Source organism: Echinops telfairi, unplaced genomic scaffold, assembly GCF_000313985.2.
Source record: "Echinops telfairi isolate 266 unplaced genomic scaffold, ASM31398v2 ScPeMD7_4;HRSCAF=17, whole genome shotgun sequence".
NCBI lineage: Eukaryota > Metazoa > Chordata > Mammalia > Afrosoricida > Tenrecidae > Echinops > Echinops telfairi.
In genome coordinates, this window is record NW_022103900.1 from 28,657,481 (window position 1) to 28,674,995 (window position 17,515).

Sequence of the window (17,515 nt, forward strand, 5' to 3'; positions counted from 1 at the left end):
AAATGTTTTGAGAATGACAAGGGCAATGAATGTACAAAGGTGCTTTACACAATTGATGTAAGTATGGATTGTGATAAGAGTTGTATGAGCCCCTAATAAAATGATTAAAAAGAAAAGAAAAAATTAATAATTTTTTTAAAAGAAGAAGCTGATACCTAGGGCTCAAATGTTTTGACAATGATGAGGGCAACAAATGTACAAATGTGCTTGACAAAATGATGTATGTATGGTGATAAGAGTTGTATGAGACCCCAATAAAATGATTTTTTTTAAAAAGAAACCTTGATGGCGCCATGATTAAAGCCCTTGGCTACAACAGAAAATATCTGAAGTTCAAGCTGTCACTCCACAGAAATAAAAGGCCTGGAGATCTGTTGCTTTCCTAAAGATTACAATGGAGAGAACTCTATGTGACAGTTCTACTCTGTCCTACAGGGTTTCTGTACATCAGAGTTGACTCAATGGCACACTACAGGCTGACTAGACGCTATAAACTACAATTCTTGGTGTGGAGATTTGTCAACAGTGATAAGAGATTAATCTGTATGTGACCATCAAAGCCCACCCTTCACGATTCAAGAGGGGGAAAAAGCCTAAACTGTATTTTTCTGACTAACAGCTAGCCTTTTACTTTTGGTTTACTTTTTGTAAGTGAGGATCATTTTGAGCAGTTTATTCTTCATAAAAATCATTTTGATTGAGGCAGTTACTGGAGAAAATATTACCTGACAGTTGGTTAGTCTTCTCAGCAGTCAGAACTTCCTAATTCAATTGCTTCTATTATTTCTAATCTTCTCAGCTAGTAAGCAATTTCCATTTACATTTTAACAAACAACATACTTAGCAGTTAATTTCCTAATTCAACACCCAAACCAGATTTATGTTTGTCTAAAGAATTAAGAAGAGAATTTAAAAGATTATCTGGTAAATTTTGTTATATAACATTTATGCAGAATAAAGGGTGGTACAAAGGCTATTCAGTCATTTTTCCTGGTCATAAAGGTGGTAATCTACTTTGAAGGCCTACTAATCAAATTGCTCTATGACCACACCCAACCACATATAAGTTAGTATCTTGCATCTGGCCTCATTCATTTTATATCATCATTCTCTCTTAGACTTTCCATTTTCATTTCTGTCCAAATAATTTTAAAGTGTACTATGTGCATTAATTTGAAGTCCTAACTTCAATACAAATAATTAATCTGTTTTACTCACTAATTCTATAGTCTGAAACTCCACTAACCAGGTAACACAAAGCCAGTTTTTTCTAGAACTAGTTTATTTGGGGTAAAAACAAACGAAATTGCCTGTAATATTTACCAGGTGAAATTACATGTCTTTGTAAAAGTTAGCTTATCAAAGATGAATAGATTTCTCTGCTTCTGAAATGAAAGAATCCAAATGAAGCATACAAAATTTTTCTAGGATTAAAATATTCAAGCTGACTACCTAAAGATAGTATGTCATGGCTCTGAGTAAAATTAACAGCATTAGTACTAATTATTTCAACTTTTCTTATAAGACCTCCATAATAAAAAATAAAAAAACGAACAAACAAAAAAGACCTCCATAATCTACAAAGACATCAAAATCTTAAGAACTGATATAAAATCCTCTGAGTTTACACTTCTGAATCTCTAACCGCATTGATAACAGTGTAGTACATATTTGACAAAATGCAGAGGTGATCTTATAAAAAAAACATGCATTTTGACAGAGTAAACCCAATGTTTCAGAGAGAGGAATTTACTACAAGAAATTCCATACAACCTAGTCTACACTTTATTACCTCCTTTTGTGCCACATGGCTTAAGAAGCTAACAACCGTTATTGTTTTTTGTTTTTTTAAGTAACAGTAAAAACCCCAAAAAACAAACTCACTGTCAATGAGTCAATTCCAACTCATAGCAATGTAGAACTACACCCCTATCTCACACACACACACACACACACACACACACACACACACACACACCGTGGGTTTCCTAGAATGTATGTAATTCTTTTTTTCCCAAAAACTTTTTATTGAGAGGTAATATAGATCATATCATATTCCACAGTTGAATCACACCAAGCAGAGTTGTACAAATGCTACCACCATCAGTTTCAAAACATTCTCTTTCTTCTTAAGCTCTTTGATGTTGGCTCCCTTTTACTCCCTCCCCTCCCCCACTGTACCCACCAGGAGCCTTATTCTACTTGCTGTCTCTAGAGACAGGTCCATCAATCCTAGGTTTCATATACCAAAAAACAGAAAAAACATTTAACAAAAACTCAAGAGGGCTACCCCCAATGATATTGTGTGTTGGTGTTTGTGTGTGTGTGTGTGCAAATAATCAGAGTTAAACCACAAAATGAAGGAATATACACACAAAGAGAAAAGGTTAAATGTTGAAAACCAGATCAGGTTCAAGGTGTATGGGATGGGGAATCAACTGACAAGGTTTTAACTATTCAAGTCAGGTTTATCATTTTTATCTCCTATCGTCATCTCTCCAATGTACTGTTTTAGACTGTAACTCTTTACAGAAGTAAAAGCCCTTGTCTTTCTTCCTGGAGCAGCTGGTGGTTTTGAACTCCTGATCTTATGGCTGGTAGCCCAACAACTATGTAGTATGAGGAAAAATAGGCGACTAATACCATCTCAGAGGAAGATTGGTAAATGTAGGCAAGTGATAGAATACAATCAGAGATGCCCAAAGTTAAAAGGGATCTTGGAAAGTCTCTCTGGCTTAGATTGATCTGACAGCTTCCTACCTGGTTTCACCCCTTTATACCTTTGCACCTACCATTTTTTCCAGACAGCTTCTCGAGAGACATATTAACACATAACCCAGATACAGCTCCTCCTTAGAACTGTATAAACTACCCTTGAAATTGTATTCTATAGCCTCCCCTCTATGATTCATCACTCTCCCCTGTCTCATTCTTGCATTCATTGCTACAGACAACTGGTCAGCCTGCCAAATATTCACTAAGCTTCTATTATGTACAAACTGTAAAACATTCTGGACGTATTGCGAAGCACAAGTCAAATATTCTTTCTCACCAGAGGGTCCACTTTCAAAACAAAATATCCACTCCCATCAATTCCAACTCATAACATATATAGGCAAATAAATAAACCTAATAATTAGAGATTGTGACATGTGATGTGACTGAAATAGAGAATGCTTCTTTCTCAGTACTCGTTTCCATCAAATCACATATGATCACTTGTAATTACTTACTCACTTGACAACTTTCTTTGACAGTAAGCTCCATAAACTTTTAAGCATGTCTGTCTTATTTGCTGCTCTATCCCAGGCACTCAGTGCTTTATAGTGCCTCAGGTAAAGCTCAATATTTGTTTAATGAATAAATATTGCTTCAGGCTCTTTAATTTAGAAACCAGTAGGGCCTCAGTGGTTTTCAACACTAAAGAGAATAAGAATTCGAGTGCAAGTTCAGTCTAAAATATTATACCACACTCAAAATATTTAACTAAAAGCTTAACCAGCTGGTATCTAAAAAGGACTTGTGACTCTTTCAAGACTTAATTTCATATAAGACATTTTAAAGCACAAGATAAATGAAGTTCCTTAAGAGAAATATTTTAAGTTCCAACAAACAAATTGTGATAGTGATATATTTTCTTTGTAATGAACATTGCAGAAACAAGAGGAGCCCTGGTGGTGTAGACGTTACCAGTTAGTTTACTAACCACAGGTTCAGCTGTTTGAAACCACCTGCTGCTTTGAGGGAGAATGACAACGCTTTCTACTCCGATAATGAGTTAGACTAGTATTGGAAACCCACCTGGACAGCTCTACCCTGATCCTACGGAGGCACTATGAGTTGAAATTGACCTGAAGAAAGTAGTTTGGGAGCAATGAGACAGCCCTTAAAAATAACCTTTCCAAAAGAACCACGATTTCTGAATGTTCTAGCTAGTTCCTGAAACTTCTATATTGACCTCTTTCCCTGAATCATTTAATCAGAATACCACTTCCATGAACAGATAAGTACCGCATATACTCGTGTGTAAGCCGAGTTTTATAGCACTTTTTAAAACATCATTTTATTGGGGGCTCTTACAACTCTTATCACAATCCATACATACATCCACTGTGTCAAGCACATTTCTACATTTGTTGCCATCATCTTTTTCAAAACATTTTCTTTCTACGTGAGCCCTTGGTATCAGCCCATTTTCCCCCCTGCCTCCTGACACTTGATAATTTATAAATTATTATTATTTTTCCATGTCTTACACTGTCTGATGTCCCCCTCCACCCACTTTTCTGTTGTCTGTCCCCCAGGGAGAGGATTATAGGTAGATCCTTGTGATGGAGTCCCCCTTTCCACCCCACCTTCCCCTATACCCTCCTGGTATTGCTACTCTCATTATTGGTCCTGAGGAGTTTATCTGTCCTGGATTCCGTTTCCAGTTCCTATCTGTACTAGTGTACATCCTCTGGTCTATCCAGACTTGTAAGGTAGAATTGGGATCATGATAGTGGAGGGGAGGAAGCATTAAAGAACTAAAGGAAAGTTGCATGTTTCATTAGGGCTACACTGTACCCTGAGTGGCCCGTCTCCTCCCCACAACCCTTCTGTAAGGGGATGTCGTCCAGTTACCTACAGATGGGCTTTGGGACTCCACTCCACACTCAACCTCATTCACAATGTATTATTTTTTTGTTCTTTGATGCTTGATAACTGATGCCATCTACACATCATGATCACATGGGCTGGTGTGCTTCTTCCATGTGGGCTTTGATATGTCTCAGATAGATGGCCGCTTGTTTATCTTCAAGCCTTTAAGACCCCCAGATGCTTTATCTTTTGATAGCTGGACACCATCAGCTATCTTCACCACATCTACTTATGCACCCTCTTTGTCTTCAGTGATCATGTCGGGAAGGTGAGCATTATGGAATGCCAGGTTAATAGAACAAAGTGTTCTTTCACTGAGGAAGTACTTGAGTAGAGGCCCATTGTCCATCTGCCACCTTAATACTAAACCTATACATATATGCACATAGATCTATTTCTCCATCATCACATATAAATATATTTACATATGTACATGCCTGTATTTAGACCTCTATAAGTGCCCTTTGCCTCCTAGTTCTTTCCTCTATTTCCTTTTACTTTCCTCTTGTCCCACTATCATGTTCAGCCTTCATTTGGGTTTCAGTAATTCCTCTCAGTTACATGACACTCGATCAAGCCCAGCAGGTCTCCTACACCCTCCTCACCATCGATTTTGGATCACTTGTTGTTCCCTTGTCCTAGGTTTGTTAACACCCATTTCCTTCCCACTCACCCCCACCCCCACCCCTGCCGCCTCCCTCTCTCCCATGTCCCCCTCAACCCCAAACATCAGTCCTTTGTTTTCTCCTCCAGATCATTTATCCCATTTATCTCTAGATAGACCTGCAGAGATAATCATATGCACAAAAAGCAAGACAGAGCAAAACAAAGCAAACAAAAGAAAGCAAAACAACAACAAATGACAAAAAAAGAAAAACCTGTAAACAGTTCAAGACCTGTTTGTTGACCTTTTAGGAGTGTTTTCCTGTGGAATCTGATAGGGTGCCACACCCTGGCCCCAAAGTCTATTTTTGATATTCCCTCAGGATTTCCTTGCTCTGCTCCCCTTGCTGTTCTGTTGCACGCACTTAGTGTTTTGCTTCAATGTGGTGGGGTCAGATCAGGTGCAATTCCCGCACTGTGTCTCCAGTGTTGTTCCCCCGCAGGCTATGGGTCAGTGAGGGATGTCGTGTCCCGTAATGGGGCCGGCCACATGGTCTGTGCATTGGATGCTCTGAGCAGGGATATCGTCCTCAAGGCTTGGTGGGCCAGGATGTGTTCTGCACATTTTTATGCAGTTTTTGTGGTAAAATTAGGTGCTTCGGCTGATATTCAGGTAGGCTTATATTTGAGTATATATAGTGATTCACCTAAATCTGTATTTTAAAATGTCTTACACACAATATATTTTTAGTTGAAGCTTTAGAGGGAGGTTGAAAACTAATATGTAAAACCTATGAACAGGCTACTAAATCATGAAACATATGATTTTCACTAAATGCTTACAATATCTTGGTTCACAAGTTAGAAGCAGCATAGAATCTCAGAATTTTAAAAATTTGTCAAGATCCCTTACCCAGGATCGTTCTTCTTGAAACAAAGCCTTGAAATAGCATGATCTATCACATAAAAGGCATACAAATGGGAAAACAGATTTTTCCTAATAATGGTCAACATTTCTGTAAATTATAAATTGTAAAACTGAAAAATATTTTCTTCAAAGTTTGACTTTCATCATAAGATACAAATACTTAACCAGTCTTTAAAATATATAATATTTTAAAAGGAAATATCACTCTATATATACAACTTATTTCTCTAATAATTACCTTCATGCTTTACATTAACATTTTCTTCAGCAACATTAGAGAATAAAGTGATTCCCAATGGAACTCACAGACACTAAGATAACCAACTTAAAAAATCATTGTTTTTATGTAATCCAAAACAATGATTATTTTTAAAGTTTTAGGATTGTATATACCTTACATACTCGAGTATAAACCGATCCAAATATCAGCTGAGGCACCTAATTTTACCACAAAAACTGCATAAAAATGTGTTGGAAAACTTGGCTTACACACGAGTATATACAGTATCTATGTAAAAGTTTCTAAGTCTATTTCTGTAGAACAGTATAATTTACTCTGAAGAAAATGCCTCACCTTCATTTTAAAGAATATAATCTGAGTAATCAGCACAATGAATTACAGGAATTACTGCAATGTGACCATTACTTAACACAAATACGTTGAGCCACTAATGCTTAAAATTCAACTGGACAGACAAGGAAGACATATTCATTACATAATATCTGCCCCTTAAGAGGCTATCACATGGTATCATGCTTATTATTTCTCCACACCTATTATTACCTTTTCCCTCATCCTTATTACATAAGACCATATGTGTCTGGAGAATTTTAATTGATAAAGTTCTTATATTAATCTGGCTTGTTATTTCTTTACTAAGTTTATTTAGTACTGATAGCCTAATTTACTCTTCAAGATGCTTTTTGGTCTTGTAATTTATGTATACATATGTGTATAGGATGTCTTTTTGTTTCTTCATTTAGATTTATCATCTACTCCTACTTCCTTTTGATTTTAATTACTTTTTATCTAGATTTAATCTCTTCAGTTGAAACTGTTATACTACATCAAGCAATTATGAACATCTTTTTATCACACAAATCTCTTCTTCGGATTTAGTCAAAATTGTTCCCATCTTGTTTTCTAGAGTCAAGTTTATTACCTCTGTGTCCTAATCCTATTTTGTGCCTTTTCTTCATACTAAACTGAATAGTCTTCTTAGCCTTTTGCTAAGATATTTCTCCCTGTTAGTAGGATCTCCTACAGGACTTTCTTAAATGAAAAAAATATGCAAAAATACCATTCAAAGTTAACCTGTGCATGTGTGATTAACTCATCCAGCTAGTCCAGGAGAAGAGCTCAGTCAATGTAGGTCTATATTCCTCTCTGGGCCATTTATGCCTACATTATATACTTCACCATACAGTCTCTTTTGGAGATTAAATGATCATCTAAGGGTAAGTCAAAAGTTATGACTACATGATCAAGAAAACCTTATTAAATAAAATTGTAAAATATGAAGCTATTATTTTGTTTTTAGTTGTTTTTAATATACATATAACACATCTTCTATCTAGGTCTACATACTTCTGAAGGCAATGTTTCCATCTCTCTAGCCCTTCAACCAAGAAGTCTGAATTATTCAATTTACACAATGGCAGTTTTGGCATCCTCAAGGGGTTCAAATTGTGTCCCTTTGCAATGTTCTTTGCATTTGAGGAACAAAAAGATGTCTGGAAGGGCAAGATCAAGGTTTACCAACAAAATTCTCATAGAACAGCTCCTGCTACTGTTTTTTTTTTTCTTTTTAATGTAACTGTATTTGTCACCACTTGAACTTATAACCTGTATTTGTCACTATTCTTGAAGAATAAGCAGGTACATAGTATCATGATGGAAGTAAATTCCTTAGAGCAATTTTCCTAGCCTTATTCTCGTGGACACAGCTTTCAATTTTCTTAAAACTTCTTAATAAGCTCTAGTGATCATCCTGCATCCTCGGAATTCAAAAAAACAGTTGCCCTAACCTTCTGAGCTGACTTCTCTCTGCTGTCAATTTAACTGGGCCAGCAGATCCCCTGGGATGACACTCTTTTAAATGAGCCAGCTCTTTGGATTATATGGTAAATCCAAGACTCATCCACAGTTACAATTTGTTCCATAAAATAGCTTTCACTAGCTTTGATCAACAAACACTGATAAAAAGATCAGTTTGCTGATCCTCAATCAATGCTTTTGACTTTCATAGAGCTAAAGCTTGCTGAGACTAATATGTTCACATAAAACTGAAAATCAAAAAACCTGTGAGAACCCACCTTCAGTAGCTATTGCATCCATGGTAAATCTACGATTTTCTACCAGCTTCAGGACTTAAAGCGTAAGTGTTCATTCGTTCAGGTTGACAGTCTTTCCTCTCTTAGCTCATCATTTAGTCTTTCCTCTCCTGACTCATTCCAACATTCCTTTAATCCATCTAAAAACTTGTTTTATGTGGAGTAGATTCTTATAAGCTTGCTGCAAAGCTTCAATAATTTGGGAAGATGCCCATTTGAGTTTTGTTTAAAATTTGGTATTAGCCCTGGCCTCAAAATCATTTTATTCCATGGTACATGAAGTACCTTTTTCAGAATTTGAAGGCACCCTAAGGAACTTAAGCCAATTGTATTACTGAGAGAACTTGTCTACAGCCATTTGCTAATCTCTCAGACATATTTAAACATATTTTGTTTGGAAAAAAACTCAAAACTCAGTGCCATCAAGTTGATTCAGACTCACAGCAACTCTATAAAATAGGGCAGAACTGCGAGTTTCTGAAATGGTTTAGCTCTTTACAGAAGTAGAAAGTCTCCTCCCCTTAAAGGAGCTAGTGGTTTCAAACTGTTCACCTTGTGGTTAGCAAACCACTGTGCTTCGAGGGCTCCTTTGTTTAGCCCGTGCACATATGAAACGGACCTCTAGTAGCAACACATTTTGACTTACTTTCATGTATTACAGTGAGTTTGTTTGGCTCCCCCACCACACTTATAAATATATATATTTCATCGTATTTTTTTCTTATGCAGTTTCCTGAATTCATTTACTTAATACAGTTTCCTTCTGTCCCCAGTGTAATAATATGAGGTCAGTGTTTTTGTTTTTCGGAGTTTACAACCCATTAGTTTGTCACTAATTCAATTAATGGGTCACAATCAATATTTCAAATAGAATACAAAGCATTCCACACAGAATGAATGGTGCATGAAACATATATATAAAATTGTGTATTTTGTGATAAAGGTTTGAATGTCACTAAACATGAAGCCTATATAAACATCTAAGCCTATATGATGCAATTATACTAGAAGGTTTAATCTAAGATCAGAAATACAGCATTTTAAAAAAGAAACAAAATTAAGGATACAAAATTATTTAATTAAATGTCACTATTGAATTTTATCTTAAAATTGTAAAATCGTAAAGCTTTTAGGAAGAAAACTCAGAAAATATCTAATACAAACTCATCACTTAACTCCTGTCCCGCAAAACAAAAAAAAAAACCCACCCAAATTCACTGCCAATGCAATTCCAACTCACAGCGACCCTTTGGGACAGGGAAAGGAATTGCCACTGTGGATTTCAAAGACTGTAACTCTTTATGGAACTAGAAAGCTTGATCTTTCTACACCACACCTTCACTTAATAGATAGGGGAAAGCAAAGGCCCAAAGAAGTAAAATTATTTCACTACACTAACTCAATAGACATCTCCTGAGCACCTGAGCACCTCTGAGAGAGCTCTAAAGATGAGGGGACTGCTTCCTATAAAGATTTCCAGTCTCAGAATTCTATATGAGAAAACTATGAGTTAGCATCAATTCAATGGCAGTGTTTTGTTTTTGTGTGTGTTTTTTTTGGTTGACCATGTGCCAGGTTCTAAGATTGAGTCAGGATAAAGAAACCTTTGAAGAGTTTACAGTCAAGAGTAGAAATAAGCAAATAGACATTTGTAATAATTATACTGAGCTCAAGATCACTTTCTTGAAGTATTAGAAGAACAGAGAGCATTTTAACTCAATCTTGAGTTGGATGACAGAGACTGTTCAATAGAAGTGGGAAAGAAGTTAGTGAGGAAGAAGGGGAAGAAAAAACATGAACAAAGGCACCCAGTACAATAAAGGATGACAGTGGAAACAACAAGTAGAATTTGCTTGGCTGAATCTAAAACTCATGCTGGAGAGTTGCGAAAGCAGCAGAATGCCTAGCATTTATGTGGCATTTAATATCCCGACTACCCTCTAAGAAACACTGCATTAATGTCCCCATTTTATAGATGAGAAAACTGAGACTCAAAGAAAGGTTAAGTGACTTACCCATAGCTAAGTTGTGAATCAGACCAACATTTAAGCCGAACAAGTCTAACCTCAGCACCTATGCTGTTATCTACTCCACTTAACAGTTTATAGAAAATAGGCAGGAGCCAAACAATGAAGGACTTGGTGTGCCATTCTAAGACTTTAGATTTTATGCTAAAGTGACTCACATTTAGTGAAAGATATTGAAGGTGGAATGACAAATTCAGATTTATTATTTAATGAGGTCACCTTGGCAGTTATGTGGATGGACTGAAAAGAGGTGGTGACAGGCAGCAACTAGCTAGTCTTGTCTAGAGAGGTACTACAATACTTCAGTTAAGAGAAATTATAGATGAGCTATACAGTAGCAGGGTTGTCACCTAGAATCCAAGTCTACTGACCACTACAACCACACACTTGCTCCAGATCCAAAAAGCTTAATTTTGCCACTTAAACCCACTATTCCAAAAGCTCGAAAACTTCAACCTCAAGAGAAAATGACACATTACCTTTAAGTCCATTAATTATATAAAATCAGACCAATAGCTACATGAAATAATCAGTACAAAGCTGGTTGGCGAATGGGGGGAGATCAACTACTACCTACAGTCCTTTCCTTACTTTTATTTCTCCTCCTTCCTCTATACACTATTCCTGGAACATTCATGTTCAATAGTCAATTTGAAATCAATGTTCTGTCTAGACATGACTGTTATAACCTAACAGAATTAAATCTACCACAGAGGAAGGCTAATGTGGTCCCAGCAGTGGCAATAAATAAACTCTCTGGTCTAGTCAAATTTGGCTTAAACAAAATGGATGAATGAATAACCAAAGAAAAGCTTTTTAAAAGCAGCAAAGAGTTAAAGAAAACCTGAATATTAAAAAGGAAGAGCAATCTAAAGTTCAAGTCATTTGATCCCAAGAAAGTAACACTACCCCCAACAGTGTGTGTGTGTGTGTGTGTGTGTGTGTGTGTACACTATCTGGGCAATTCTCAGGTACAAGCAAACCTCAGTTATTGCAGGTTCCATTACAGATCCCTGCAATAAAGTGAGCCACATAAATTGAGATTGGTTTTTTCTTCCCAGAGCATATAAAAGTTAAGCTTACACTGCACTGTAATGTTAAAAGTGCACAAGCATTATGAGAAAGTTTAAAATATTCTCAGGATTACCAAAATGTGACAAAGACATAAAGTGAGCTCATGCTGTTGGAAAAATGGCACTGAAAGACTTCCTCCACATAGGATTGCCACAAGTCTTCAATTTGTAAAAAACAAACAGACAAACAAGCAAACAAAACCAGTATCTGTGAAGCACAATAAAGCAACAAAGTGCAATGAAATAAGTATGCCTGCATTCTAAATCCAACTCAATCACACTTAAGCCAGCAGGATCCTTCTTGTGTCACCCATGAGGCTAAGCAGGGGTTGGGTTCTACTAGCAATCAGCTTACAGTGAAGGAAGTACAGAAAGGGGGGCGGGGTGGTGGTGTAAATAAGGGAGCAAAGAAAGTAAAGGAATGAAAAGGAAAGGAAAAAATGGTAAGTTACCAAACATAGAGAGTAAAGGAGAACCAGTAACCCTAATGGCAAAAGTAAATAGCAACAAAAGAAAATTTTAGAATAGAAAAATAATTTAGTAACTACTAAAGTCTCATTTGGTTTAGTTATGCTTCACGTTTCATGAGTGAGTTTGGGGTGCCCAGGGATGAAATGTCAGCAGTACCAAAGATCAGTACAGGAAGATGCATTATATTGACAGAATGTGACTCTTTTGTGGGACTGACCTCAAAACTTTACTCTTCATGGGGATGGTCAGCTGCTTTTTTTTTTTTTTTTTAAGTCTGTCCTGGTTAGGAGAATAAGCACCCTTACACTGGAGTTCAAACTAAGGTAAGCACTTATTAATTATGATCAAGACTTAACATTAAAAAGCATGTCATAGACTATTACATATATTATTAATTTATAAATTAGTCTAATGGTAACCCAAAATGAATCACTTTCAAGAAAATTATACAAGTCACTTAAAAAATTTCTTGAAATTAAAATTAGCCAGATAAAAGAAATATACTTTTATAAAAATGAATGTATATACTGCAATAATTCAAGGGACATGCAATAGTAATTCTTTTTGTGTGTGTGTGTGTGTGAATAATTCTTTACATATGAAACATATAAAACTTTCAGGCACTATTTTTCAGGTACACAGACACACACACACACACACACACACACACACACACAAAACCCACCACCACTAACAGATATTTCAATAAGGATAAAAAGAAATATTCTTAAATATTATTAATATGAAAAAAAGACTAATGGATCAATCAACAGAAAGTATAATGAAGCCTAATATATTAACCAATCACCCATTATCCAGGATAATACCACCTTCATGAGGACTCTATCATAACAAGTGATTGGAGAGTTCATAAGCAATTAGTTTAATTATTTTTATTGAGGCATAATAGAATGAAATATTATTTATACCTATAGCCTGCTTCTGTTAATCATGTTCTAATTTTAAAAGATGGTGAAAACTTTCAATACAAGGTCACCTGAAGATCTCAACATCATGTATTTCTACAATTTAGAAGACTATATTTGGGGTAGTGGGGGGGAGGGCACTAGAACCCTTTCACTAATATATCAATTCTGTTCCAAATTGAACTTAGAATAGGATTTCTCAACCTAGAACTACAGACATTTTGAGCGGGACAAAATCTTTGTTGTAGGGGCTGTTAAGTAAAGGATGATTAGCCGCATCCCTTGTCCTCTATCCACTAGATGCCAGTAGCACCTTCCTTCTAGTAATGATAACCAAAAATGTTCCCAAGTGTCTCCTGGGGGGCAATCATCAACCCTGGTTGAGAACACTGGTTAAGTTCTACTTAGATCCTAAGTAAAAGCAAATTCACAATCAATTAGGGGAATGTTTTGTTTTAATTCTGGTCTGGATATTTCACTACATTATATTTGAATTCGATCACAGATCTCATTTAAGAGAGTCAGACTTTAAGAAAACAAAGTATTTAATATCTACCACTTGTTTGCCAAAGTTTAGAACAATCTCAGAGAATTCTGTCAACTCTCCTTCCAATCACACAGTCAATCCGGAATGCAAGCAAGCACGCGCGCGCGCACACACGCAGAACTGTCTGCCTAACTGAACTGAAGAAAATGCACTTAATTACTTTCTTTCATCAAATATATTGAGTAGGCTGTACCAGCTCCCATAGAATCTAAATAAATGCTCAGCTTACTTCAATGGAACTCAAAGAACACAAAAAGTGCATCACTCTAGGAATGATAACAAATATAAGAGCAAGCAAGCATTAATCTCCCCCTTACACTTTAACAATTTGTGAAGAAAGATACAAACTAACTACAGGCACACTCCAAATTATGATCCTCCAATTTATATACAACCTCTAGTTTCCCTGTAGTTAAGACCCAGCTAACCTACTACATTAAAAATTCAAGTTTCAAACAGTGGTTCATAATAACAAATGGACATTACTTTGATGCACTGTATTATTACTACTGTATTACCATGCCAAACATTTTAGTGTATTCCTTAATGTTTCTATCTATAGAAAAGCACACTAAATATTAAGACAAACATTCAACTAATGAGTCGTACCTAAATGTTCTGACTTATATACAAATTCTATGTAAACAGACTTTAAAGATGAGAACTGGTTCTTAACCTGGAGACTGCCTGTACAGTGCTTAACAAAATACATATATAGTTTTATTAAGCTGACATATTTTGAAGCAGAATCAGAGAATATAAAGAAGCAGAACAAAAATTCAAAATTAAGTAAAATCTGAAGTATTCTCAGGTGAGAACAAAGATCTGGGGTGAGAGAGAAAAAATTACACACTGGCATATCCTACAGGAAAAAGTGCCCTGGTGGCACAGTGGTTCAGCACTGGACTGGAACCAAAATGTTCTCAGTTTGAACACAGCAGGCCCTCTTATAGGAGAGATGTGGCAGTCTACTTCAGTAAGGATTACAGCCTTGGACGCCTAGGAGGCAGTTATACTCTGTGCTATAGGACCACAGTCAAATCCAATAACCTTTTTGGTATTGAGAGCCTATAAGAATAATCTGCAAAGTTGGTCTACAAAATACATGCCTTATAATGGAAACTGAAAAATGAAAGTCCACAAAATGCTAAAAGAAATCATAAACATTCATCCTAAACACTTTAATAAAACTGCTTTTCACTACTGCCCCCATTTGATTTTTAAAAGGAAAATACAAATAACTAGAAACAACTGACAAGTTCAGAAAATTCTCAATTCTCATAAAAATTGCCATCCACTTGTTTCCAGCATGCTAGATTATATATTTGAGACAAAAATCTACTGAGAGGAAAAACACACTAAATCCTTTCACAGTGTATTTGACTCCCAACAAAACTTCTTCAAAAAAAAATTAAGCATTTCAAGTATTAAACACATTCAGGTATAAATATGAAATAAGGTCTTTCTGATTATTTCAATTACCTTCAATGGAATCACATATTCTAGTTCAACTGGGAATGCTCATTTAACAACAACTATGCAACAACATTTAATATTAGTTTCATCTCAGGTGGAATATCTCACCAAAACGACTTTATTTCAAAATTGTGGTTATTAACCTCCGGGCCCAGTGTTTATAGTCCTTCAAGAAACTGATGCTCAGTTCTTTTTACTTCCAAACCACATAGAGGAAGAAGCTGTAAGATCGGAAGCAATTGCCTGCTTTAAAGAAGGAATACTTTGAGACTGCACAAGAATAACCTCATTCACCAATTCATACAATTCAGGTAGATTTGGGAGGGAATAATGTCCACAATTCCTTCCAGGAGCAATGATGCCCCTCCTTCTCAAGGGCTGATGTGAAAAAGGATTTGACCAAGAGGAGTTCACTGACCAGAGAATACAGGGGCAGAGGAAAAAAGAGTACCAGGGAAGAAAACAAGAACTACCTGGTTAAGCCAAGTCACAAAAACAAGAGGTTTAATGCTATCAAGGTCTTCATTCATTTCAGACACACCATTGTTCATCTTCCTCCCCAAACCGTGCACAAAAAGACTGTCAGCCTGCCTTAAGCATGTTCCTTCTTCCATTTAAATAGACATGATTCTTTGGTTAATCTCTGGCAATGATCGCCATTTCACAACACATTCAGCCCACCCGGAACGGATCAATACCACTACAGACACAAGACTAGACTTTATCCATTTATTAACCACAAGGAAATGTACCATTCAGCAAAATTCTATACATTACAAACGATTCTATTAAATTAGGGGGAGGGAGAAGATGGACAGACACACAAACACACTACTGAGGTACACAAAGAAAAGACTACCACCCTCTAATTTCCCTGTGGCAAACTAGGGAAAGACATGGCCACGAAACCTGTCAATTCGGTGTTTTCTGTGCCTCCCCCCACCCCATCCCTAATTCTTTCTCACAATCTAGTGACTGTGTACTGAAATTTATGATAAACAGATCCACCAGGACTTTAAAATTGCTTCACCTCCCAAAGCACTCTCCTGTTATGCACATTTGTACACCTTTGGGCTAGATGCTATATTCATTTACTGAATTTCAAATACAAAAGACTAATTTGGGTTTGGGGTTCTTTGCAACCACAGAATGTTCTCATAAACCCAAATTTCAGATAAAAAATGGCCAGATTATTCTCCCAACTTTAGGCCAAAACTTCTTTTACAATTACAGGTATTTAGCAGTAAGGACAATTGCCTCTGAGCCACGATAACCAGAAAAAACAAAGCGTTTAAATTAAATGGTTAAGCAAAAATCTATGCCCGAAAAGGGCTCACAAATGGTGGTTAAAAGCCAGCAAATTACCGACACGCCAAGTGGCACAGCTTTTCTGCACTGGGTTATAGTTAATAGTCCAACAACTACAACTATTTTTAACATTGCTGGACACTGAAGTTGAAGAAAACGTGAGAGGAGACCCAGATGATAATGCTGATATGAAACATTGTTTCTCACGGTCAAAATTAAGTAGCAACTGACCTGATCTGTGTCGTAATAGTCACCACTGAGGCGCTAATTAAAACACACACACACACACACACACACACACACAACCAGCCGGATTTCTCGAGAAGTCCACACTAAATGGCATATTTGTATACGCCTTTCGGGTCTCTACCTTTGCATAAATTGTCACTTGTGGTATCTGTGGGTTAACAGCAACCCAAGCAGCGCTGTCATCCAGTGTTATGGCCACAAACCGTGACTTTCTCACTTCCACAACAACAGTCACACGCTTCGGTTCGTCAACCTGACTCCAACCGAGAGAAATTCATGGAGGTTACCCGATCACAATCACAATTGCGATCTCGGGGGGTGGCGGTGGGGGGAGGGTTGGTGGCAGCCGAGGGGCTAGGGGTGGGGGAAGAGCCTCCCCAGGCTCCACGACCAAACAACAGCCGCCGCCGCCGCCAGAGGTGGTGATGGCAGCAGCGGCGGCGGCCCCGCCGCGCCGCGCTCGCTGCACCTACCTGAAGAACAAGAGATAAGAAAGACTGCAAACGCCAACTTCGCTGCAGCTCCCATTTTCCCCAGGCGCCGGGGAAGCCGTAGGAAGTTCTCGTTAGATATCCAGTTCCCCGGGTCTTCCTCGGAGACAAGCCTCCTGGTATAAAATCAACCGTCATAAAACATACTCGGAAACCCCAGTCCAGAAAAAAAAAAAAAAAAACGTTCACGGGGTTTAAAAAGGAGGCTTAAGGGGGGAGGGAAAAAAAGGCACAACAATAAAAAAAAATTTTTTTAATTGCACCACGGGGAAAACCGCCACACATACGAACAGCACTCAAAACCAAACAACGAAAAGCCAACAACAACAAAAGCGGGTTTAAATCACTGTCAAAATCACTGTCAGCTCTGCTCGCCTCTCGGGTCTCCCGGAACAAAACGCCAGGCTGAGGCGACGAGGCGGCGGCGGCGGCGGCGCCCGC

At 37.3% G+C, this 17,515-nt stretch overlaps 1 protein-coding gene across 2 annotated transcripts in view; it reads right to left on the reverse strand.

The window, feature by feature from the left end:
- Window positions 1–17,505, reverse strand: part of ACVR2A (activin A receptor type 2A) — a 106,001-nt gene extending 88,496 nt beyond the window's left edge. For both annotated transcript variants that reach the window (XM_004703836.2, XM_045299295.1), the window contains exon 1: window positions 17,057–17,505. In XM_004703836.2, coding sequence (XP_004703893.1) covers window positions 17,057–17,111 — 55 coding nt within the window. In that variant the 5' untranslated portion in view covers window positions 17,112–17,505. The remainder of the gene's footprint in view (window positions 1–17,056) is intronic.
- Between the last annotated feature and the right edge of the window lie 10 nt (window positions 17,506–17,515).